At 34.7% G+C, this 27,394-nt stretch overlaps 1 protein-coding gene across 1 annotated transcript; it reads right to left on the bottom strand.

Annotated features, from left to right (window-relative positions):
• Positions 1-27,173, bottom strand: Serpini2 (serpin family I member 2). Its single transcript, XM_076868840.1, has 8 exons — positions 26,924-27,173; positions 21,818-22,048; positions 20,220-20,414; positions 19,946-20,138; positions 10,033-10,130; positions 6,654-6,740; positions 3,966-4,055; positions 1-77 (listed from the first exon to the last, which is right to left on the bottom strand). The coding sequence occupies exons 1-8, from the start codon at positions 27,168-27,170 to the stop codon at positions 1-3; spliced, it is 1,218 nt and encodes a 405-aa protein (XP_076724955.1). The 5' UTR covers positions 27,171-27,173.
• Positions 27,174-27,394: the final 221 nt, after the last annotated feature.

The raw sequence follows: 27,394 nt of genomic DNA, 5'->3' as shown, positions 1-27,394 counted from the left end.
TTACAATGAATCTAAGTCTCTTCTCTTCACGTTTTGGGTGTCAGGATTTGTCACCCTTCCCATAAACAAAATTGATTCTAGGAAAAGAAAAAAAAATACACACACACACTTTAGGTATTTCTGAAGAAAAATATTTTTTAATATTTTAAGAATCATTTAGTCTTTTTCTCTATAGGCAATGTCTAATAACGAACCCTCTTCTTTGTCTAAAATACATAACTAGATCATTATTAATCATTTTCTGGTAATTTATGAAGAAAATTAACTTCCACCACATCTCATCATGGAAATGGCATTAGCACTGGTTTTCATGTAGGAAAGCAAAAATAAAGTGAGAGAGAAGTGCTCTTCTAAATATAGAGACCCAGTCAGGCAAACATAGCATAATAAAATGGTGATGAGCACAGTGGAGTTTCAAATCGCAGGCATCAGCAGTCATCTCTCATGCACGTAATGTAAGCCTCAGGGTTAAAAGTGCATCTCACCAGTTCTCCCCCTTCAGCTCTGAATCAAAGCTTACTTTCCTGCTAAAGACAATATTTTCATATCGCAACTACTTTCAAACCCTCACAAAGATGATATAGTATAGAGCATAAATGCAAACACCTGTTTCCAGACATTCTATGTTTGCAAGTGAAAAGGAACAAAAAAGTAGAGGGCAAAGTAGAAATAAATGATGTATCAAATCTATTCACCTTTTGTTTTAAAAAATGGGGAAAGGAAAGTGGCTAGAGGTCAATGTCAAATAAATTCCTTATAGTCGGATGTAATAAAGATTAATTTCAAGAAAGATAAAATGGATTTTGCATCCTTTGAAAGTAATTAAAATGATATATTCAAATGTATTTGACATTATAGTGGGAGAGCCCTATTTAATTAACTCTTCCCTGTTCGGTCAAAAGACATACTTGTAGAAGGGCCAATAATGTGGAAATAGACATAAAATCTCCAAGGTATTATTTTTCTTTTTATAAGTAATTATACTCAATCATGCCTTGCCTCAAAAATCTTAAAATTATTCTGGGAAAAAAAAAAGTAAATACCCCATTTTTCAGAGAGATAAAGATACACATACCCTTTTCCCAGGGTGAATGATACATTTAGTCACACTAGGAAGCAGCAGTAACTCTGGTATCTTCATTATGCTTTGGCATGAAGTGTTTTTCAGAATTGTTTGGGAATTCTTTAAAGTCACTTTCACAGACACTGATTGTATAATTGAAGCCGTAGTTTTAAAAACTTAGACATTCAGAAGTGCAGGGCATTGCACACAGCCATTTGTCCCAGCCTTCTCAATCCATTTCTTTTGCCAACGAGGCCACATTTTGAATCAAATCTTCACACAGTCACCAAACCAGTCACCACTAAATTGGGGAGATTACTGAAATGTCTCCTGACATAATAGCAATGGACTTGGGAGGTAGGGCAAAGCAGAAACCACTATCTTTTTCTTCTTTTCCTCTCCATGCCTCCTTTTACAATAGGAAGCATTTAAAACATTTTAATCAACATATTTATGCAGCAGCTGTGTCAAATGTGGGTACCTTTTATCTCGTAATATTAAAATACATAGCATAACCAAAGTTAATGATCAGAATAAAAAATTCCATATCCTACAGTCCACTCTCCCTTTGACCAAAGGCCTGAAAGAGTTCTCAATGCAATAATTTTTATTATGTATGAAGTTCCATTTCAAAATCATAATTCACTGCTTTCTCAGAAATGGCACATTTCATGTAACATCTTTCACAATTTTCTCAAAGTCTATAAAGCAAACCTACTTCCATAGCCTAGAAAAAGAAAAAAAAAAAAGTTCTTCATTTTCCTGGAAGTTTAACTTAGAGCTTTACATAAATATACTGCAATGTACAACATGCCTGATAGGAAACTCCAAATAATATATAGAGTTTGCACAAGAGGGCTGTTTGGCCAAAAGAAAAATTTAAATCTAGATAAAAATTGGTTGCACTAAACCTCCTAAAGTCATTTATCCTTGCGCTTCAGAAAGAGTCAACTGAATGCATTTTATGTAAAGCCTGAAGCCCTTTAGTAGTCCACTGTAGTGATGCTAAATCACCATCTTCATTAATCTCACTGGTTTCTTGAGTTCATTTGTGAGAAAAAATAGATAAGTCACTAAGTGTATATTATTTTAAGATAATAGCCTATCTACATTTTGTATAACAACAATTTATAACTCTTAATACATGCATGGCCATTTGTTTTAAATAATACTTTAAAGGAGTAACTCTAGAAACTCTCATTACAATGAAGATCATAAAACAGTGGAAATGTTATTAAGGTTTGATAGTTAAACATTATCACAAATAAATAAATTAGTGGATTATTTTGGGTTTTGGGCTTTCAGTGCTGTTTTACTAAAAGCTATTACATAGCCTTAGAATATAATAAGTCATCAACTTGGAAAATAGAGTCAAACATAATTATTCTAAATGTCACTATTTACGTGCTTTAATGCAGCTTCATTTCTTTCTCTTCTTTATACTCAATAATTACATAGTAAGTGTAAGAAATTAGAGTTATCCAAAGGTTAAAGATAGATAGATCAAACGACATACTCAGAATGTATTTGAACACTGACATCCACCGCTGGAATCGGAGTTGTATTAATACAATCTCAGCAATTCTCAGACTGTTCCATTATCTCTGAGATACAACTTTCAAAAGGATCAGTCAGCACTAGTTTCATTGAGTTAGAAAGAGATATTAATATATCCCTGAGTGGACCAGTATCACTGACTCTATTTAATCTAATAGATTCAGATTCTGAGATTAACTATGTCTCTTTTGCTTGTAAACCAGTTTATAGAGAGAAACTTTTTCAATTTTCCTTCCTTCCTTCATTCAGTAATTCATTTATTTAAATTTATTGTTCATTTATTATGAAAATTTAGTGTGTGTCAGGCATAGTATGACAGTCTTCACATATTTTTTTTTCTGTTTGTTGTTTGTTTGTTTTTCTGGTGTTGGAGAGCAAACCCACAGGCTTTTGCATGACAGACAAGCCCTCTACCCCTGAGCTACATTCCTAGCCCCTCAGGTGTCCCTATATTTAATTCCATGAGTGTTGATATTATGTTCAGAAAATGTAGCTTAGACAGTATAAACAACATATATAACCACTGCTAGTTAATTGAGGTGGAATTTTTGACATCCAAGTAAGTCCATGTTCTCAACTTCTAGGGACACTGATTTTTTTCTGCAAGGCACTTTGCCAAATCCTGAGCTGATTAAAATATAATTTCTGCTCTCCTGGGGTTTATGACTCTCACATGGCTATTATGACTGCTGTGGAGTCCTATATACATGCCTAGAGACCATGTTCCCACTGCACTCACATTCCTGGCCTTTCTCTTTCATAAAAGCAAGGGCCAAAACCTCTTTAGGTAATCTGGATTTCCATATGTCAACAGTATGCCAAATGCCAATCTACTCCACTACAGAATCTTTTTGTGTTCTTTGTATGTAAACAACTCATCTTTCACCAATTGCCCAGATTGATCGAATATAATATTATATTCAACCCCTCACTTATTCTCTCAACTCCACAACTATCTATTTCCATTCCATTGTGATATCATAGAAAGAGAGCTAACCTCAGTTCCTACTTTGCCATTTTCTAGTTACATGATCTTAGGCAAAACATACCTTTCTCTGAGCCTGTATGTCATTATTAGTCAATTATCTTACCTACTAGCATGGTGTCAACTTTGGAGATAGGAATATAAACTGGCTACATTCCATTTTAGCCATAAAATTACTAGGGTAGAAGCCATGATTACCATTACCCTATTTTAGGCCCTCATCCTCCCTAAAAACACAATGCCTGGTACCTAATATATACCTAACAGCATCTATTGAAAGAACAAATAATTTCAGATATGTAGACACCAATTGGCAGATTAACTTAAGCTGTACCGCCAAAGAATTTTCCAGAAACATACCTGTTGGGTTATTCTTCATAATGAACAGAAATGGGTGATTTGCTATAAATTGATTTGGAGTCAGACTCATGATCACAGGGGTATGTATGCCTACAAAATAGAGACAGCAGTTATTTAGATATTCACTTTTAAAAGCCCAGGAAAGAAAATAAATCCAAAACACTTTTCATAGACAAGAAAGGTCATTTTGGTTAAGGAGTTAACATGTGGAAAAAATAACCATTTTCTAAATGCTGGGAAATCTGCAATAAATTTAAAAACCGAAGTGCAGAAGAATAAATATTAGATCATTCATCGAATAATCCTAGCTTCACATTTATGTTCAGTGAAGAAGAAAGTCAGATACTAGATTCAATTTGGTGGAAGCAGCTAGAAAATGTCATCTTTTAAACAGTAATTTTCTGCTCACTTTTTATTTACATTATATGATTTATTCTTACAATATTTTCAATTTTTAATTTTGATCCAGATATGTTTGCACTTCATTTTTATACTACAAGCTTGTGGTAATCACATCTGAGTTCAAATTTATTTTGTGCTTACTCTTTCAAAATTATTCCATGAGCTCAGAGCTTTTAGGATTCATGTAGTGAATGTACATGAGATTTTTGTTACAATATTAGAAGCAAAGATTTGCTACCTTAAAAATTATTTACAATGATAATTGTATCATGTTGATCCATTATGGCATTTGTCAATATTTTGGATGGGAAAAATTAAATGGTTGGATGGCTTTTCTTGCAGATTAAATATGTCGACACTTAATCAGTTACTTTCTTTACCAATACTGCAAGGGTTTTGTATAATTTTTTTCAGACCCAAAGGAAAACAAAATTAGCATGTATAACCAGCATCAGAAAACAAGTCAAATATAACATTACTAATATAACAACAAGGGCATTCTTCTATCTGGAACATCAGGACTGTACTGCCTAAATTACCAGTGAATATAGGCTTATGTTTGAATTAGTGAGAAGAATCAGAGAAGTCAAGTCAGTTTGACTCCCATTCTCATTTACAATGAATGTCTGGACTTTGCTTCCTGAGCAGCCTGTAAGCAAGCCTTCTTCCAAAGTCAGGAAACTCAGGCCAACTATGCTGAGGTGTAATTCAACAGGATCACTGAGGGCTCTTATTGTCTTCCCTTAATGCTCGCTGCATCCTCCTAAAGAATACTAGACTTACAATGAGAAGCAGTGGAAACTAGGAGAAATAGCTCTGAATTTGAAGCCAAAAATCATGATTTTAGTTCAAACTCTGTTGTTAATCAACAGCATGACCCAAGGTAAATCACTTCACATTGCTGGACCTTTGTCTTCACCAATATTTTGAGAGGATCCAACAATGACCTAGAAGAACTTTTCCAGATCTATGTAAAAGCAGCTGTAGAATTTTTTTTTACATGGGCCAGCAACCTCATCCAAATGCATTCTTCTGATCTCTCCAAGGATTGATATAGCTCATCCCCTACAATCTTAGTTTCTTGAGCACAGCAATGCAAAGCCTTTAGGAGATGACAAAATAATAGCAAGAATGCAGTGTGTCCCACCCAGATGTCAAAATCCATTGGTCCTAAGCAGCATTACAATTTAATCAAGAAATTACTAAGTGGATATAATTTTTTTTTCAGTACTAGGAGTTGAATGAGCCCAGGGGTATTCTGCTACTGAGCTACATTCCCCAGCCCTTTTAATTTTTATTTTGATACAGGTCTGACTAAATTGCCAAGGTTGGCCTTGAACTTGCTATCCTCCTCTCTCAGTGTCCATTGTGGCTAAGATTAAAGTGTGCACCAAAATGCCCAGTTCCTTTCCCATTTTTAATTGACTTTAAGAGTTTTCCCCATTTTTTTCAAGTATTACTTATATTCAGTATAAATATTATTCAAAATATCATTTGTTCAAGGAAGTGAAATATAGAGGAATGATTCTTAACCTGGAATGTACACAGGACTACATGTTGAGTTTGGAAAACTCAGATTCTGATGCAGTAGGTCTGGAGTTAAACCTAAGACTCTGCCTTTCTAACAATGGTTCCTGTGTGATGCCATTGCTCTTATTCTATGCACTGCATCTGTAGCAGTAAAGGAAGACACACAAGCCACAAGGAGAAAGAACTAGTTCTCAACCTTGATGCACAATGGAATCACTTAGGGAAACAAGAAAATATTAGAAGCTGGATCTTACCTACAGACATACTGATTCAATTATTTTGAAGTGTAGTCTGGGCATAGGATTTATTTTTTTACAGTTCCCAGATGATTCTAATATTCAGCTAAGTTTGAGAGTCCCTGCCATGGATATAATAACAACAATCAAATTAGAAAAAAAAAATGAAGACAAACTTTGTGTAATAAAAGAATGAAATTAAACACAAGCACTTAAGACTGAGCACTCTTAAATAATAATGACTTTGTATGTGAGCCCTAAGGTTTTCTCCATCAGTCGTATCTGCTAATTGGCAGGTAATATAATTTGCAAATGAACAAATATCAGTAGATGAGCCTCAAGTCCTAATCAAATCCCTTCCCTTTTGCATAACGCTGTTACTGAACAGATGTATGAACAACTTATAAAAGAATTGTCCTTTTTTGTTCCCTGCAGTATGATACAAAGAAAAGAGAGATCAGAGCACCACCAAATGACCAGCATCCTTCATCCCAGTTTGCTGAGAGACCATTCGTCCTACCAGTTGATGTTGCAGCCTCACTGCCATCTTCATTTATCTCAAAAAAAACTTTCTGCATGACATGAGAAACATACAGCTCAGATGAATCTGATGAAAAACATTAAATATTTAAAGATTAAAATCAAGAGTCATTACCTATTAAGTCCCAGATTAATTTTATTTCAAATGAACAAAGAACAGAAATCAAACATAATGAATTCCTCTTTATTCAGTCAATTTTCTAGAGATAAAAATGGTTTGAGTTTAGCTCTTATAGGCATGATACAGATGGAGTTTAGGTTTCTCCCTGATATATGAGGTAAAGATTGAAGAATATAAGCATCAAACCAGGTATCCCACCAAGTGGAATATTTAAATGGACAAAGGGTTTTGCCCCGTTAACCAGGATCTATAGACAGAGTGAAAGAGGTTTTCCAGATTTGAATTGAAGCCCACCTTATGTATTCAACCTCAAAGCCACCTTGCCTTTTAAATTCCATATTCAGTTTTGATCTGAGTTTAAAACAAAATTTACTTTCCTTCAAGACAGTGAGGCTATAAAAATCTGAAGAGCTTTTGTGTCATCTGCTACAAAATCACTTCAGAGCTGTGCTTTAAAGCCTATTAAAATTTTCAGTGCAAGAGAGTGTCTTACAATATTTTATTCTGGTATGGATTTGAACCGAGAGATAATGTCCCTCTTCTCCCCTTGGTGGAACTCATTCATGTATGTGTGACGCATATCTGGTATAAGAAACTGAAATAATAGTCTCTTTGAGACGTGGGAAGAGGGGAAGCCATGAGAGTATAAGGCATGTCAAGTCTGCTTTGAAAACTAGGTAGATTCCACAGTGTTCCTCAGAGGGTCAATGGACACATGCTCTAGAAAACCCCCTGGCACATGAGTAGCTTGCAATAAATACCACTCAAATAAGTTAATCAAAGGATGTGAATATGCCTAGTGTTAGAGACCTATAACATGGAGGAAAGGGGACATCCACAATGTCAGGGTGGATCAACTGAAACATAGGAGAATGGATTCCCAAGGTCAAAAAACTAAACAGCTTCTTCCAGTATCACCTGGAATAAGACAGAATCATAAATAAAGCACAGAGTAAATGACCTCAGAGCCACAACAAGAGCTAAAGAGCAGGTGGTAGAAGAATAAAGAATTTCATACACTTCAGCTATGGTGCTAGCCCCACTGGCTCCTGCTTAGACTGAACCACTTTGTATTCCACCTCACTGTGGAAATGACAGATTAGGACAAGAATATGAACTCCACAAACTCACTGATTTCTAAGCCTTTGTGTCAACTATTTCTCTTAAATTTCTATGAAAATTTCAAGTATGTCACTGTTAAATTAAGAGGACCAGAGAAAACTTTGATAGCTTTGATAGAAAATGTGAAAATGAAGATTAATATGACACTTTTTCACTTAATTTTTTAAACACTTATTGAGCATTTACTATGCATTAAGTGAAGTAGATGATTTACTTACATGCTCTTATTTATTGCTCCAAAAGTCACTAAGATATATTATTTCACTTAGATCAGAAAGTGGAGATTCAATAAGGTTAAGTACTTTACTAGAACTGGCAGGAAAAGTACCAGTAGAGTGAGAAGTTAAAATTTTTGTGCAAGAGAATAACCCTGAGTGGAGAAGGGTTATTGAATCTCAATGAATGAATTGAGATTCAATTGAAGGGTTATATGAATCTCAAAGTTTCCAAACTAACTTTATAAAAGTATTTTATTCAAAACTTGTGCACTGCATGCATATAAGGTAGCATCTCTTTCCTCTTTCATGTATATGTCACGTATCATAGTGTTGAACCACATCAGTTTCATTTAGAGGATGTTCATGACGAAAATGATCGGTAGGGATAACAGGGTAGTATGCTTCTAACTACCAGCTGCAGTGTCAACACTGGCTGGAGCTATTCTATTTCAGGTAATAAGACAAAGTCAGAGTAGTTAAAGCAACTCAAATAGGTAAATCAGGAGGAAGAGAGCAGAAAATCCTGAACATTTATTTTTCTCTGTTCAGGGTTATTCTCTTGCACAAAAATTTTTATGAAGAATTTTGGAAGTATATTCTTGAATCATCCTGTAAAAAGAGATGTTATAAAAGTCACAGATTGCCAGGAATTTGCAGAATGAGTAGCTATTTGAAAGTCTAAAGTATATTGAGTGAGCTTCCTAAGGCCAAAAAGAAGTTTAAGAGGAAAAAGTGCTTGATTTATTTTAAAAAGTGTTTGGTTTATTATAGGTTGTTGAGGTGGTTGTGTGCCAGGGCACATTTAGACAGCACCCTATTGTAGTATTTAATGTTGACTGTCTCATTTCTGGTGCTGATGACACTGTCAAAGAAGTCAGATCTATCTGGCACTGTGAGAACAAGTGGCTATATCGTGTGTGAGGGTGATAATGAACATCTATGTCACCTGTGAACCCCATTCACCTCTCCACCAGGAAAGCTCATTCCCTCCATTCCGCCACCCACATAATTGATGAGTGTCTAGATTAAGGAATACCTCTCCAAAGTCCAGATGTTTATATAGGAAAACACAAAACATTTCCATAATATTTCCACATGCTATGATACAAAAGCCAGACTTACAAGCTTATATCATTAAGGTCATTTTATAACACATAAGACAGAATTTTTAAAAGAGTAACTAGTGACAAATTGGCCCTCTTCATCTATTTTTTTTTCTCTTTTAGAGAAAAAAAAATTGTTTGTTTGTTTTTGTTTAGTCTTTTGAAATCCTGAGTGCAACCAAACCCAGAAGAATTAAAACACTGTCCTGGCATTGTTGTGCAAGCAAGCTCCTTAACCACACACAATTCCCCAGGTGCAATTTAGCATGAAAGCTCCCTCTGCAATTCTTGTCAATCCAAAGGAGTCTGTTGCTAAATCTGCCAGCTGCAGCATTACAATTTCTTGATCCAGCAGCTTGAGGATGTCTACTCCATGGGCTCTAATATTACTGAATTAACATTCGGAAATTAGTTTATTAGAGTTTTATTAGCTCTGCTTAGATGAGAGACTCAAAGTTGTAATTACCATTATTCTGATTAAGAAATACAAACAGCAGAAATAACAGCCCACATAATACACTTACCTACATCGTTTTATTGAAAGTATGGTTAGAATGCTTATCTAATATTGTGAAATGTTTTTTTGAATTTCATTAAGGAAAACATCAGAGATGCAAAATAGAGTGCTTGTTTACAGACAGATCAACATGCCCATAACATTTATTCACTGTGTATATGTATGCTGGGAATGAAGGCTCTTTCAATTTTATGATCGGTCACTTAATACCAAGATCAGTTAGTTAATACTAAGAAAACAAACTAACACGACAATAGAAAAATTATCCATCATACTACCTGTTATTCCAGAAAGGTCACAGCCACCACTAAATATCTCAGTTATGTTCAAAGAATACAAAGCTTCTTTGAAGTCTAGTGTTTGTTCCACTTTAAATCTGTTTAAAAAAAATAAAAAATCTTGAAACACTGTACCTCTTTTCTAGCAAACTGCTTTTTTAATAAAACAGATGACTTGGAAGAGGTTCTACTGTGAAATCTTTTGTTTTCATTCTCCCAATTACATTTTTTTCACATTTCACATCCCTTCTCCCCAGTTCCACCATTCATTCAGTACTGGATTGTTAATAACTTGCATCCTACATAAATGGCTGGTAGGAATGATGAATAGAATACTCCATTTTTTGAAGTGACAATTACCCAGCACAACCATTCTATCTAAATGTTCAGTGCTAGCTTCTTTCTAAGAAGTGTAGATTTTCCCTCCAGCCATCAAAGATGGCTCCTGGCAGACATCCAGGATACCATTTGCAGAAAACTGGAGTCCACAGTTTATGGGGAAGATTGTTGGCTACTGAAGTACAGACAGCGCTTGTAACCAGTCAACCATCCCACCACTGTCACAGTTGATGTAGCTTTTTCAGTTGATGGACACACCTAATATCTTCCCAATGGACCCTGTAAATGGGTCAGAGAAGGAACAGAGTTCTTTCAAAGGAAAGGAAAGAAAACTTACAGAAAGTTTGGGTTGGGGTGGTACTTCCATAGCAGGGAAATAGGACTCCAGTATTTGGCTCACTCTGTGTTCCTCACCTATGACCAGAGAATCTCAAAGATTCTCTCAGGCACTGAACTTCACCACCCATGTCAACATAATGGAATTCAGCAATCACTGAAACTTATGTAAATAAAACGGGAAGGAGGCTAGTACTTTTTATTTCATAAATGCTTAAAGCATTTCAAAATTAGATTGAAAACACTGTTCATAAATGAAAAGACAAATGTAACATTACTAAACAGGAAACTATCTATGATTTCTACATCTGTGAAATTTCCAGCAACTCCTGACTAGGCATCTTTGCTTATGCCTGACAGGCATTTGCCCCTAAACACCAGTGCATGGATGCAGACAGTATTACTCAAGGATCCTTGCTTATCTAACAGGTAAGCTCACTTCTGGGGCTAGAAATTAGCTTGGGCAATCAGTCTAATCACTGTTTTCATTGGCAAATACTGAACAAGCTTCTTAATTATAATTCTTCAAAACAATGAACATGCTGTGGCAGAACTTTACTGGGTCTAAATTATTTCCTGGTAAAATAATGCATACTTTTGGGAGACATTAACTCATTCAGAACCCCAGCTAACAGGGAACAGGTGCAACATGCATATTAAAATCTACTTATAATGAAAATAGCTTCTTATATGCGAACTATTTTCAACTTCTTCCTTGTAACTTTTTACTAGGAATGATAAAATGCAACATGATGGTTTTAAGATTTTTTTCTATTTTTATTATCATATTCTTTAAATTAAATGGAGTATGGGCTTCTGAAAGGTGAAAAGTATATTTTCTAATACACCTACAAATTGACTATTTTTAGTGTAATAGTCCAACAATTTTAGGATAATGACAAGAATACCACAAGAATTATTATGACTTCTAATAATGTCTAATTATGAGAAAGTCATTTAAATAATAGCCCTGCTCATAATATAGTCCAAAGAAACCTATAGCAATGGAAATCCATTCAGCCATTTAATAAAAGTATAATTTGCAGTCTATTTCAAATTATCCATAATTATTGAAGTCACGAATAGTCAGGTATAAAGGAGCACTCCTCTGAGTGAGGCACTTAGTATAGGTTATATCTTCAATCTTCTCAAACCTTGTGGGATGTAAGCATTATCATCACCATCAAATAGAAGACAGCAGTAGCTGGAGAAAGTTGTTTTCTAGGCTCAAGGTCAAGATGGGTGCTAGAGGTGTGATTTATACCCAAACCAGGTCTTAGGGTCACCCACAAGAATAAAGATATAACCAGGTACAGTGGCACACTCCTGTAATCCCAGCAACTCAGGATACTGAGGCAGGAGGATTTAGAGTTCAAAGCCAGCCTCAGCAGAATAGTGAGGCACTTAGCAACTCAGTGATACCCTGTCTCTAAATAAAATATATAAAAGAGCTGGGGATGTGGCTCACTGGTTAAGCACCCCTGGGTTCAATCCCCAGCACCAAAAATAAATAAATAAATAATAAAACGAATAGAAATACAACACAATTCTTGACAGTTCTGGGCCTGCTCTGTTATGTGGGTGCATACTAGCTTCTGGTCCCCTGCCAACCAACTTCCTTAGGGTATGTGCATATGTGTAGGTTGTAGGGGTGAAATACCCTTTGAGCCTCATGGGCTGAATTAAAAATACTTTCTATCACATATGAAACATATCTTAACAACATTTAATATATCCTTCTTATTATTCCCATTTTTATCAGTGTTCAGTAGGTCATTGAGCATTGTGCAATCATTATACATCATGATATATTCATATTTGTATTTCAACTCATTTTTCTCATGTTCCCTACCTCTCACCCATGCATAACTCTCACTCACCCACTTAGAGATAGAAGGCTGGCCACCCCGTGGGACTTGATTCTAGTCCAGCAAGAATGTGACACTTTAGTTCCTAGGGCAAATGTTCTGTCCTTTGAAAAGTCCTGGTACAGCTGCTCCAAATCTTTGATCTTGCTCTATCACTGACCACTTGCTTTGTCTGGGCACCCCTCATGCTTGCCTCACATGACATCTCTTTTCTGACTTTTAGCTGTCCTCTTGCAACTTTTTCTCTACCATTTATTAACTATGTAAACCTAGGCCAGGCATTCACCTGTGTGCACTTCACCTATAACCTGAGTATAAAACTCAATGTCTATCAAATTTATTGAAAGGATTAAAGATAGGTGGGCAGGTCTATGCTCACCAAATGCCAGAATTCAATGAGATTAATAATACAAATAATAGAAAGAGTTAATATTGACCACTAAAATTGTATACACATGATCTCATGGAATCCTTACCACAATCCTACAAGGCATGTATTATCATTCTTCCACCTAAACAGTAAAACAAGAATCTTAGATCAATAAAGAAATTAGATTAAAGTTATAGTTAAAGGGTGGCAAAGCTCTTGGGTCTTCAATATATTCTATTTTCCATTATTTGGTTTTAATGGTTTATAAAATATACTATGAAATGCCAGCCACATCATTCAATATCTACCTATCAGAGAAAGAATAGTATCCATCAGAATAAAACTATGCCTGTTATTTATATGTTTACTCTTAACTAGAACTGTAGTGCTTAATAAGTGTAAAGACCCAGACCTCTGAAAATTTGATGACATCTATTAAGCCTCTCCCAAGGAAAATGCAAATTTGACCTTATGTGCATAAATCAGCAAATAATTTTATTGATTTCAAGGACTCTCCAGAAATCCATGGTGTCCAGTTAAGGACCGCTACAAAGGAATGAGAAATCATAGCTCTTTCATTTTCTTAGCAAATCAAGCTTAGACCCTCAAACCAATCTATTCTTTCACAGCCCGTATCTAGTCACACATTCCATTAATGTTTTTCTGTTTCACCAGTTACTCCCCCAGGTAAAGCTGTTCCCTTTAAGCACTCATTACTTAATGCCTGAATCTTTGCAGTGTTTTCTTAAATGATCTTTGGGATTTCAGTCTGTCCCTCTTTTCCACATTCAGAACATCACTACTTCTAGTTTGAAGCAACAAACATTGATTGAACAACTACCATTTTTCAAACTCTTGCTTTGTGCTGGGATCATAGAGAAGAAACATGCATAAATCCTCAAGAGGTTTACAGGCCAATGGGAAAACAAGAAAACAGCGTTAGCACAACGACCTTGAAGAAATAAACACAAAATCTTAAAATAACTTTTCCCAGGAGGGAGAAAGGAAAATGTTTATGGATCTGGCATAGAGAGATCATAAATGCTGTCTAAAAGCCAAAGTTGGTCATAAAGAAAAATAGAAGCTATCCAGGAAAAAAATGGGTACAGTGGGGATGGGATGGCGGGGGAGTGTGAATTTTCGACAAGTTATCAGTATGTAAAAGACATTGCGATTACCAAATATTTCTTTCTAAAAGACCATCTTAATCATTCGACTGACCTGGATAATTGCAAGAATTCGCCGTGGTATATGAGACTTCTCCCTTTTGGTTCTTTTACAGTGAAGCTCTGAAGTCTTTCTTCTAGGGAACTTTGTTTATAGTCAGCATCGCTGGTGCTCCCACCTCCTCCTATGACTAACACAGGGCTCACTGTGTATACTATTGTTTTAGTACTTATTGTACACTGATTTAGTCTTCATAAGTTCCTTGTGGAAATCTTACCCTGCTCCACTTATGTAGTAATGGTCCTATAACGCAGGAGCATATCTATCACGTTACATCTGTCCCACATTTTGCCCACAGTAAGGTCCCAATCAATCTGTGTTAACAGGAAATAAATTTTCTAAAAAATAATCAACTCAGGCTATAAGGCTGTGTGCCAAAGACATGGGAGTCAATCCTGTCTCACCCAACAGTGGTTGAATGCAACCAACTTACTACTTTCAAGTGTCTCCATTTTCTTATCTGTTTCACAGATGAGACATAACCAAGTCAGACAATAGAACCATAGCATTTAATATTAAACTACAAAAGCTAAATCTTTTATAAAGTTATAAGTGCTCTGTAGATGAAAGTTACTTGTTTTTTTACCTGATTTTCATGTATTAAATGATCACCTTTGCCCATACACATAATCATAAAAGCATATTATCAGAATGTTTTTCATACAGAGGAATCTAACATACTGCAAGTGTATGTTAGACTCTCCAAATTAAGAAATTTTAACCTCTAAGATATGTATAAGACTTCATATTACAGCTAGGCAAAGTAATAGAATTATTTTAGCTAACATCCAACTGGGGGACAATTCTAAAATTAGATTTCTAGACTGCTAGAGACAATAAAAACCAGTTAGCACCCTAGTATTTTTAGACTATAGTCTGTCTTATTGGCCTCAATTCTATCTAGTTATATATCAAAGAGGGGAAGGAGGAGTGTTTCTCAGTGACTATCATCTAAAGAGTCACATGTTTCTTCCTGCTGTAGCTTTGATATAGGTGCACAATTAATATTTCTGTCTTTAGTTTTTATGAAATTTTTTCTTGAAAAGGCATTTTGTTTTACAACATAAAATTTAGTACAGCTGGTGTAATGGGTTGAATTGTGTCCCCCCCGCCATCCCCCACACACACATTTTCCCCAAATCCATGCGTTGAAGTTCTAAACCCCAGCTGTAATTATGACTTTATTTGGAAATAGGTTCCTTATAGAAATAATTAATTAGGTTGAAGTCATACTGCAGTAGGTTGGGTCCTTAATCCTTTATGACTGGTGTCCTTAAAAAATTTGAGGTGGGCACAGTGGCAAACGCCTATAATCCCAGTGGCTCAGGAGGCTGAGGCAGGAGGATCACAAGTTCGAAGCCAGCCTCAGCAATTTAGCTAGGCTCTAAGTAACCTAGCAAAGGCCTGTCTCAAAATTTTAAAAATAAAGTAAAAAGGGCTGAAGATGTAGCACTGTGGCTAAATGCCCCTGGGCTCAATCCCCGGTACCAAAGAGAGAAAGAGAGAGACAGAAATCTGAGAATGTCATGTGAGAATAGATGGCTACCTCACAACAGAGGCAAAGACTGGGGTGGTGCATTTGTGAACAGAGGAACACCAAGGGATTGCTGGCTGCTACCAGAAGCTAGAAAGGGACAGGGAAGTGTTCAATGCAGTATCAGAGAGACAGTGGGCTTGTGACACCTTGGCTTTGGACTTTTAAACCAGAACTGAGAGAGAATGAATTACTATTGGATCAAGTCACCTAGACTCTTTTGTCATTTTGTTACAGTAGTTCTAGGAAACTAAAACAGTCACTTAAACCGTTCCCACGTTACCAAAATCTTCACTCATCTATTTGATAACCAGTATGTATTCATTCAGGTAAAAAAGAATCACAGCACTGAGTGATAAAATATAATTTGTCAGTCCACACAAAATATTTATTGAGCCCTTCTAATTTTTTTTGTGCTGAATACATGTTTTAAAATGGGAATTTTTCAATTTGTGAAGAAATTGTTCATTTTGGGAAAATATATATTTTTTACTTTTCAATCCTTGATTTTTATGTTCAGGAAACAATCCAACAAATATGTTCTGATGGACTAAAATTGTTAATTAATTTAACATGTGAGAAAATCATTCTTTTAAGAAATTAGAAAACATTCTTTTAATGTAAAGTTAATAATTTTAAATGTATTAATGCAATTAAATCATTGACAAAATTTTAATCTTTTGAATTAAAAAAATCTAATTTTTTTCTTCTCTAGAAGATGTTTCCAAATAAATGGCTGATTTCCATTTCTTCATTATGCTGAACATATGGGAAAGAGGATCAACTTCACCAGGATCCTCATAAGAAAGTTATTAAAACAAAATTGGAAAGTTTAATTCTGCTTGAGATATTTAAGATTAGATAAAGAGACATAAAACAGAATCTTTTTCTGTGAAAATATTTATATAATTTAACTCAATAGTACTAATTTAACAAATATTATATAGTGTGAAATGTGCTAGGGGCTACAGAAACCAACATATACATAACCCTCTGTTCAAGAACTTACATCTTAACAGGGTAGACAAGAATGTAAGCAAGAAATTAAAATGTAATATAATAGGTGTTTTGATGTAAGTTTCCACAAAGTGTTCTGAAAATGAAGATAAGTAATGGTTCTTTTAACTCGACATGTTTGGAGAAATCTTAATGGAAGAGGTAATTCAAGAGGGGGACCTTGAAGGATAATTGGAAATTCGCTGGTCAGACACCATGCAGAAGGACCATGGTGACAGAGAAAAAAAAGTTGAAAAAGACTGAGAAATCAGAGAAGATGATGTTTCTCATTTGATACTGGCTGGGCAGTCATCTTAACAAAGAAAAAAAAAGACATCATTTATTTAGTATCTTCCATTTGCCAAACTTTATGCTATGAATAGATGTGATGAGATACTGTAAGTGAAACCATCACCAAGTTTTTAAAATCTTTGATGGCTGGAATTTATATGGAAAAATGGTGTACTACTGCCAACTACTGTTTCTGTTTCTACATAAATGAGGATTTCAATTCACCTTTTAATGTAAATTGTTTATTTGTGTGGGAAATCAATATATTGGCTTTTTATTATGCAAACAATATCAGTGAGATAGAGATATTTGAGATGATGAGGGTGTAATCTATTCTGTATGATATGAAGATTTCATTTTCAGTAAGTGTTGAAATCTACTGCTATAGATTCCTTCCGTACCTGGAAAGTTGACCCTGGACCAGTCGGTAGAAGGAAATCTGGGTTTTTTCTTCCTATGCTGGGAAGAATTGGAGGACTCTGGATGTAGAGTCCTGGAGGAAGATTCTGGAGGAAGATTCTGATGGAAGATGATGAAGAGTACTCTTGGGTGAGGGAAGGCCCTGGTGCCATGACAATGTCATGCTATAAATATCAAAAGACAGGGAACTTGGTACAAAAAGTGTCTACACCAGGAGAATAATCATGGCACGTACCCAGCTTTATCACCACACTTCCAATAAACTTTGGTTAAACGCTGATGTTTTCTTACTTGTATTAGTTTGCTAATGAATTACCACAAATTGGCTGCTTATATGTTTTGTCACATAGGTATGGAGGCCTGAAGTCCAAAATCAAGGTCAGTAGTTTTGTTTTCTTTGGAAGGATGTGAGGGAATATTTTATTTTCTGCCTCTCTTCCTGGCTTATAGATGGACATCAACTCCCTTTCTCTACACATCACCTTTCTTCTATGTGGATCTGTGTTCAAATCCTATTTCCTATAGTCAATTATGTTTGGGGTTCTTGCATAATTAAAGAATTTGTTACTTAGAATCAAGAAATAGGGGATACCTTGGTTATAAGCATAATTATATACATTTTATATTGATAAAAACTGCAATTCAGAATAATCCAGTGACTCTCCTAAGACCACACTAGTACTACATAGTATAGAGAGTTTTAAATTTCAGTATTTTTTTGACTCCAAGACAGTGATCTTTCCAATGAAGGGGGGAAAAAAAGAAGGGAAAAGAAAAAGTAACTTTGGAGTTAAACAATTTAATTTCAAAAATTATTATTTCAATTATTAGAAGGTAAACTATCTGTCACATAAGCCATTGTATCCCCAGTTTGGCATACAGTAAACTAAATAGGAGCTAAAATATAAATAATATATATTCTTTGAGCTAAAATATAAATAATATATATTCTTTAAAAGATTGGATAACATTCAGGTAAGATTACAGATGGTAGCAAATTGGAAGACAGGTTGGAGTTCGTGATTCAGACTTCCAGAGACATGAATTACAGGGGAAAATAATATTTCTCAGAGGAATAAGAAGAGGAAATTCTGAAGATAAGTCTCTGGTAAACATTTTTTATTTGAGAACAGTACAGGAAAAAATAAGTCAGGGAGCAGAAGAGAGAGAAAGTGATTAGTGGTATAAGGAATAAAGGAAGAAAGATTTTTTTTTAAAGGTGATTAATAAGGTTGTGAGTGTAGCTCAGCGATAGAGGGCTTGCCTAGCATGAGTAAGGCAAGACACTGATTTCAGTTCCCAGCACCACAACAAATAAAAATAAAAGGATCATTAATAAAAGGATAATCAAGAGCCCACAGGGAGAGTAAAGCATCAGATACTTCTTTCTCCAGAGTACCAAGGAAGGTAGGTAAAAAGAAGATTAATAAAGATTCACATAAATTGTTTGGTGATAGATTTTCTTTAAAAAGTATGAGGTTGAGACATATGCTGAGAGTCAGAGAAACCGACCGAGAGTAGCAGATGAAGAGAGAACATGCTGGTGTGGCGTGGGCATTAGTGAAGTCTCCAGAGATAAACAAGAAGTACATAGTTTCAGCCTTTTTGACATTGGGAATGACTGACACAGATGCAGAAACTATCTAAGAGTTGTGGGGCTTACAGAGAAATTTAGAAATCAAAGAAGAGCATATAATCTGTTAAACGTCTCTCTTCTTACAAGTTCAGATGGAGTGTGGATTGGGGTTATTTGGACACAGCTTTCACTCTGTAGTCAGTTCTGTCCCTTAGAAGTATGATATCAATGTTTATAATCATTGCTTCCTAGGACCATCCTTTGCAATTTCCAGGTTGTATTAACTATGCAAAATTGACTGTAAGATTCTATTTATAATTCAGTAACTATTGGAGCACTCTTTTGTCAAAGGTGATTTAGCACATTTTTAATGGTGAATACACTATCATAAATTACTACAGAATTTGTTTTCTCTGAACAAAAAGTATTTTAAATTCTAATGAAAAACGTATTAGAGAAGGACAAATTTGTAAAATAAAAAGACGATAATTCTTTTAAATCACTGAATTCTAAATTTACAATGTAATTCTTCATCTTTTTTTGTGGGGTATGGGGGATTGAACTCAAAGGCACTTGACCACTGAGTCCCCAGTCCTATTTTGTATTTTTATTTAGAGACAGGGTCTCATTGAGTTTCTTAGCATCTTGCTAAATTGCTGGGGCTGGCTTTGAACTCATGATCCTCCTGCCTCCACCTCCTGAGCCACTGGAATTACAGGTAATGCTTCATCTTTTTCACAGAGAATTAAAACACTGAAATTCAGTTCTCACATAGAAACTACATTGGCAGGGTAAAGACTGGCCTTTGCATCCTTTCTGTGTAACATTCTTAAATACGTTTTCCTTTTTATTTATGGCAATAGCCTTCTCAGGCATTTGCTATCTTTCAGCTGGCTCTTCAAATATCTCCATAAGCAGAAACATAGGAACTAGGATAATAAAAGGAAATGACCAACCTAGGGAGGCTTATTTCCACTTCTTCTTCCTGCATCTCAGAGAACCATTTCAGGATCTGAGGAGCAGTAATTAATTTTTCTACTTTTGCTATGTTCACCTCTTTTGCAGGAAGTATGATGATTAAACTAAAGTGGTCATTCTTATAAGGCAATTCCAAAACCTGGTATTTCATGGAGGATTCAGAAAAATAACCTGGAACCAAGGAAATAAATTATTAAATGTACTTGGCAATTACCAAAGCCATGCTTTAAGAAGTAGGGTTTCTCCTATTACCATATTTTGTTTTCAGAAGAGCCTTCATCATTGGAATTTTGACAGCTGAACCATCTTTCTTAGTAAAATTCATCAGCTGCGTGTCCTCTTTTCTAAATTGCTGCTTCCAATCCCCTTTGAAATAGATAGCATTCACCAAGACAAGCCGAGTCAGAGGGCCAAATTCTTCCCCTGAAAACATGTTTTTAATTTTTCCTATGAAGGGGTAGAGAAAGAAGTAGGAAGAAATATTCAATAATGATTAAGTGGAACTGCTTTAAAGAGGATTAAAGCAAAAATGTCTCATGCAGAGATCTTTTGGACACTTGTCTTACAATGTAACCTTAGCAATTTTGAGAATAAAGAGAGATGCTATCAACTATTTCACTAAGAAACAGATGCAAATGGATTCCACTACGAAATAGGAACTATGTGCTGGTATTAGGCAAACTCAGACATAAATGGATTCTTTTCAGTGAGATTATTTTTATCATTTGTCTTTCAGACAAAAAGAACAAAAACAAAATATTTCTTCCTTAATATTCATTGGTTATTATTCAGATTTTATTTTAAGGTTCTCCAGCAGGTTGATCATATTTAATAGGTTAATGGTACACTCAAACTTGCCACACTTGTGTGTACCATTGGAACAGGACAAAAGTGGAGAATGCTAATGTAATTTTTCTAAACAACCCGTCTCCTATTTCTATATATAGTAAGTATTTCTAAGTTATAATAAATAACCACTGTTGGATGTCATGAAGCCATCTAGAGACTTCCTGATCTGTATCCGTGTGGGACACTGTTCACCACAGGCAACTCAGATTTTTAAACTATGATTCCCCCCATGAGGCTACCTATAAAGATTATAGAGCATCTAATACTATCACAAGTTTTGTAGTTTAATGAATAATTAAAGAAACAAACTACTGTTAATTAAGGGCCTACTATGTGCTTGTTACTTCACAAACATTATTATCAAAACTTCCAATAATCCTGAAATGTTTTATAGTATCTCCATTTTAAAGTGGACATAGCTTATAACTTCCTAAAATATTCCTGTGTTCCTTTGAACACATATCTATCTGACTTTAAGCTTACTACATCCTATTTAGGCTTTGCTAGTCATGTACATGGTAGTCTAATCTTTAATTTAAATACATGTTTTTAGTAGAACTATTAACATTTATTATTAAACATTAACACGATCAACTAAACTGTGTTAATTATTTACAGTGCATGTGGGAAAAAATCCATTTGGGATTGACAGCTTTAACTTCTATCTGGCCAAAGATCTTCCTGCTTCAATACTTGAAAAATCAATGCTTAGACATTATTTTTAAAATTAATTATTTTTAAAATTCTTCAATTAAGAATTGTGTAAATAGGTATCTTTCAAAAAATAATAAAACTATTAGCATCTTTTTACAAAGCAGCTTATAATTTCTCTTGGCTTTAAAATTTAATATTAATTTAAATAATGGTGAAATAGGAGATTTGATCCTTCTGATCCAAAAAAGTGGAAGAGTTAAATATACATTCATTATCTTTTACTCTAAGATATTAAAAACTATGAATACAATGGCAAATAATGGCTTTATGAAAATAAAAAACTTTACCATCTGTTATGCTTTCTACCCAGGTACTTATTGTCTCTGCACAAGCCTTTGCATTCTGAAAATCCACCAGTTTTATAGCACTCTGAAAAAACTCCTTGTTGCCATGGAGATACTGTTCCTTCACAGTGAATCCTTCTTGAAGGTAGAGGGCATTGGCAAGATTAAATGTAAATTCTTGTTTTTTCTCTGAGATGGCAGAGAAAAATGACTTCAACACAGAAAATTCTTCTCCTAAAAAATAATTATAGCGTATACTGACATATCGAACAACATAAAACAACGGCATTCCAGTTTTGTTATCTAAGCATTTTGATTCATATCACCATTTTTTTTGCACCCTTAGGTATAACTAATGATCTGAAGTTAGTATAAATATTTCAAATATTTATCTCAAGCATTATTTTTTAGAGAAATCAACTTTTATATAGGAAAAATAATACCCATGTCAATTCAAAATCTGACAAACATGAAACTATGCATTTGTACAGCCTGAAGGAAAATCCCTCTTTATAGAGACATTTAGCTCATTTTTAGTTGTTGGAAATTCATATGTAGAATCTTGATCATTCCTTAAGATGAATACCCAATACTTATGGAAGGGGAATGCTAATGGATGTTGATGGGGTATGGCAGCTATGAGCAATCCTTTTCAATATTACTTTCATTTCAGTGAAAGAACCGCTCTCTTTTGAGTAACTGTGCTTGTCCAGGTTTTGAAATGTGCAAGGTAAACACTATGATCATCTCTAGAGATGGATGAGAATCAGAATTGCCTGTTTCTTCAGGTTCATATTTTGTTTATCTACATGAACAATAAACATCTTTAACTATTCTAACAATGGCCACTAGATAAATGAGTCAATTAAAGGAATCTTCATGGATCTACTATTTATTGATGCATTCTCTGACCACAGTGCTGTCAAAATTTTGATTAACACAATATATATAGTAAGCTGTAGATTTCTATGAAAAGCATCTCTTCTGATACTTTCTTCAATAGCTTTTTTTTTTCATTACCAAATGGTAAAAATAAGTTTTATTTCCTTCTGGCTTAATCCCAGAGCTCAATCATAAATCATGAATTCTTTCAAACAATAGGTTCTTTGAGGGTCTTCATTTGATTTCCAATTAAATATTGAAAATAATACTTGTATAACTTAAAGTTGATTGTATTCAATTCATTTCTATTGGAGAAAATAAGTATTCATCATTAAAAGATGCCAAATAAATAGTTTAAAAACTTTTACTGCAAGAAACATGCTAATAAGTATATAATGAAAATAAGGGATGTATCTATGTGTGTGTTTGTGTAAACACACACTTTATCAGAAGGCTAGAAGCTCACAAGGTGTCTTTTTGCAAATAATAATATCCCTGTCACTGGGGAGCTGCAGCTCTGTGGCCTTACACCTGGACCAGCTGTGTTGGTTACATTTCAGTTCCTATCTGCCTCCTTGGCTTGGTGTTCTGACACAAGTACAACACCCTTACCGGAGCCTCGGCCAGGTATATTGCATTATATTTCAAACTAGAATCCTCCACTTACTAGGACATAAAGACATAAAAGATTCTAAATAAAAGAATTAGCTTCTGTATAACTAGATCTGAGTTTCAGTAACTCTGTACAACCCTGGAATTCTTTACATAAGGAAAGGAAGACAGTTAATCTATTTCACTTGTGTATACAATGATTCCAGACGCAATCATTCATTGCTCTTTGAAGCTTGAAAAAATATCTCAACAGCTGGGAAGCTTCAGAGATTTCTTAAGATACCAGAGCTTCTCCAAAATAATTAATTAAGGTCAGGAGAGAGGCAATAGAATTTGAAACCAATTTTCAAGTCAGAAATGAAGTGACAGAATTTGAAACTAATTTTCAGGAATTTGGAATTTATGAGCATCTTTAAGGAATGGCAAAAAAGGAAAGAGAAGAAAAAATAGTTCTAACTCATTTGTCAGAGCAAACAGATTTATGTCATGTACTTAAGGTCTAAGACTGTGTGACAAACAGCTGCCCTTTGATAAATCACTGGACTCAGAAATCAATGAAAAAATGTCACCAAGTAGCACAAATTTGGAAGAGAATATAAAGTTATCTGCTTTATAAGTTTGATTTAATTTATAGATTAATGATCTCATTTAGCACAGATCGAAAAGAATGCATATGCATGACTCCTAATAAGCAATGAGAATAAGTTGATTTCATTTCCTAAAATAGAGCTATAGAGAATCCACAGACCATGGGGTGAATGTGACTCTGGGGGTGATTGTACCAAACCTCCAGATAATGTTCTAAAATTTTAGTACCTGTTCTCTTCTGCTAGTAAGAGTTCAATAACCAATTCTCCAAAAATGAAAATACAGTAGTCATAGAAGTATAGATTATCTCAGCAGAAAGTTCCATATAAATTACTTAATCTGACCCTCCTTTCTACAGTAAGAAACCAGCTCCAGAAAGAGGAAGAAACTTGAGAGGTGACATGATTTATGCCAAAACACAAGGTCACTTAATTGCAGAACTAGGATTGGAATTCATGCTTAGTCAGTCTCTCTCTCTCTCTCTCTCTCTCTCTCTCTCTCTCTCTCTCTCTCTCTTCTCCCTTAGTGCTGGGGACTGAACCCAGGGCCTCACTGTCTACCATTGAGCTACATACCCAGCCTAACCTCTCTTTTCATAACCCTCTTAGAATAAAGAACCACTTTCAATTCAGCCTCTGATCAGTCAGCAGAAACAAAACAAAATGGAGCATTATCAAATGTTCAGCAAAATGGACAAAGTAAATTCTAACCAGGTGTTTTGACAGGGGGAGAAAGGAGAACTGAGCACATGAAGAGCCCCAATAGACCCCCCAGTTGTATGCCCTGTAGAACAAGCAAGTGTCAACATGGAAGGGTAGGGCAGGCCCCACAGATTGTCAGGAAAAGCAAGATCAAGACTGATTCAAGCGAAAGTATCTTTTTAAACAAGAGGAGGACTAAAGGTAAGGCCAGGACTAACGTGAGTCAAGGAGATGCTCGTCTTCAGGCATAAAATTTAAAGAGATGCCAAAAAACTCAATAATCAAGAAGTATGCCTCAATGCAAAATTAATGCCAAAATTAAAATTACTGCAAAAATTTTGATGAACTAAATATAAGATCTTTCAATAAAAAAAGGATTGGTATTTCTGATTTTTATTTTCACCCTTGGTTTCAGTATGGCTGTGTCAGGCACTGTCTTTGGATCTGTTTGCCCTTTGTTCCACACTAAAGCCTTTCTGCTCTTTTTTTTTTTTTGGATTGCCTGGGCCTTTTCTCTAACTCCTTATCAATCCCTCACTCTATTCCATTTCCTGTTCCTCTTTCTCTTATTTCTTCATTTTCCTCTTTTTTATTTTCTGAATTTTATTTCTCACATTTTCTCCACTTTTGACTGGGTTTCTTTACCTCTGGTGCTTTTCCCTTGCTCTGTGTCATGCCCATCACTTAAAAAGGCACAATGAACCGTTCTGGTAGATGTTGTCAAATGTATTAAAGTGTTAATGTTTAATTGTCCATATGTATTCTTGCACAGAAAATATTTAAAATGTCATAATTATACTTACTATCTCTAAGCCTCACTGAATCATTTTTGGAATTAGTCCTGGCCAAATTAGTTAACTTTTTTTTTTTTTTGCCTCATTTTTGTCATCTGTATGGCAAAGTTACATTTACCATATAGAGTAATTATAAATATCAAATGAGATACTATATACCAAGCACAGAAAACAGTGGCTGATACACTATATGTGTGTTTGATGGTGCATGATTATTATGATGATTATTATGTTCAGAGCCATAGTTCTTAAGACTAAGATGCCTGCAATTCAATGAATTTAGATTTTGGAGGCTCTAATCTTACTACCTTATCGTGGAATCAACTTTACATATCTTCATAAACATTCTATTACTTTTCAAAGCAGTATCATGTGATTTAAATGTTTCTGGGAATGGTGTAATGGGATTTGCTGAAATTAATCAAGACTAAGTCTGGAATACAGTGGCTTCATTACACATTATTCACAAAGGAAAACTCTTGCAATTAGCTTATCACCAACTTCTTTTCTGTATAAAATTGGCTTTATTTGAAATGAAGCAATTAAAACCTTGTAAATAGTATTTTCAGAAAAAATAAATTCCTAAATATAGCTACTCTGTGATAAGGCTGAAATTAGTCATAGTGACTAAATTTCCAAATTAAAAATCCAGATGTCTTCTCTAATGTTGGGGCCACATTATCTAATAGTGATGTCAATGTTTAAAATGCAAACCACTATGGAAATTGTGAGCATGGCCAGGGAGATGTTTCAAACAGGATGTCAAAAGAAAATAGTCTCCGGCATAAGCCTTGTGGGACTTCAAGCAACCACCACTTGAAGTAAAAAACCTCTGATTGATTATTTAAATGCTTTTTCAAATTTTCTTCTAAAATTATTGAATAAGCTCTTAAATACATAAATTAATGATTTTCTTGGTTTCCCCATGGGTGAAAGTACATTTTTTAGAAGAAAGTATGGGAAACAACCTACTGAAGAAGGCTTGAGTAAATGGAATTTTCATAAGAGGAAATAAAGTGCAACAATTTAAAATTGTATTTTGATTCAGTAGCGTGATATGGAAAAATGATTTCAGCATTTTTGAATGAAAAAAGGGTTAGGGATATAGCTCAGTAGTAGAATACTGGCTTAAAATGAGTAAGGTCCTGGGTTCAATCCCCAGGACAGCAACAACAACAAAAAGAGATGAAGTAATATTATTATTATGTCTATTATTACACATGCATATATACACACACAGCATAAGCTCAACTTAAACTGACCAAAATAAACACATCAGAAGAAAACACAAACACATACAAAAATTGATATCTCTATAAATGTTAATTTCTTAATAAATTATTTTAAACATTTTCATTGGGAAACAGTTATAGGTGAATGAAAATTACATTTACAATTCTCTATTTTATTAAAATTTTGTATTTTCTGATATTTTTCACTTGTTCAAGTTCTATGACCTGACTGTCTAATACTTAAAAAATAAACTTGATCATATCTTGTCAACTATAAATAATCAAGTGTATGATTCTCACCAGTTGGGGTTTCCTGCAGCTTTAAAGTTCGTCTTATTTGCTGAAGTGCTTTGCCTTTTGCTCCCAGTTGTACCATTCCAAGAGCCAAAGTTGTTCCAAGCGGGGAAAATACAATGTTGTTCTTGTGAGATAAGCAAATAACTTGATAAAGATCCACTGCAAATTCAGTATTTTTTTGAGCCAAGGTTCTTGAGGCTTGACTTCCAGAAAAAATCAACAGGAGACTCCACAACAAGATTTTATCCATTTTGACTTCTGCTTATTGTAATTTAAAATATTATTGGCTTTCAAAATAAGATTTTACCACAGTATACTACACCCAGCAAAAGACTTTCTACCCGCTACTAGAACTTTCTATCTCATTACAACATACTACCGCAAGAAGACTCTGTAATGACAGTTTTCTGACCAAACATCATCAAGTAGGAGAAACAATTTATATGGTACTGGTATTTTTTATGTTCCTTCAAG

The sequence above is a fragment of the Callospermophilus lateralis genome, chromosome 10 (genome assembly GCF_048772815.1).
Source record: "Callospermophilus lateralis isolate mCalLat2 chromosome 10, mCalLat2.hap1, whole genome shotgun sequence".
Classification (NCBI taxonomy): domain Eukaryota; kingdom Metazoa; phylum Chordata; class Mammalia; order Rodentia; family Sciuridae; genus Callospermophilus; species Callospermophilus lateralis.
This window is presented reverse-complemented; position numbering and strand designations above follow the sequence as displayed.

Coding starts and splice junctions, on each gene's coding strand:
- Serpini2 (XM_076868840.1), bottom strand. CDS start 27,170: ATGGATAAAATCTTGTTGTGGAGTCTCCTGTTGATTTTTTCTGGAAGT. Junction 20,139..20,219: donor TCTTCTGAAAACAAAATATG/GTAATAGGAGAA, acceptor CCTTGGTTCCAG/GTTATTTTTCTGAATCCTCC. Junction 6,741..10,032: donor TGACCTTTCTGGAATAACAG/GTAGTATGATGG, acceptor GTTTTTCATCAG/ATTCATCTGAGCTGTATGTT.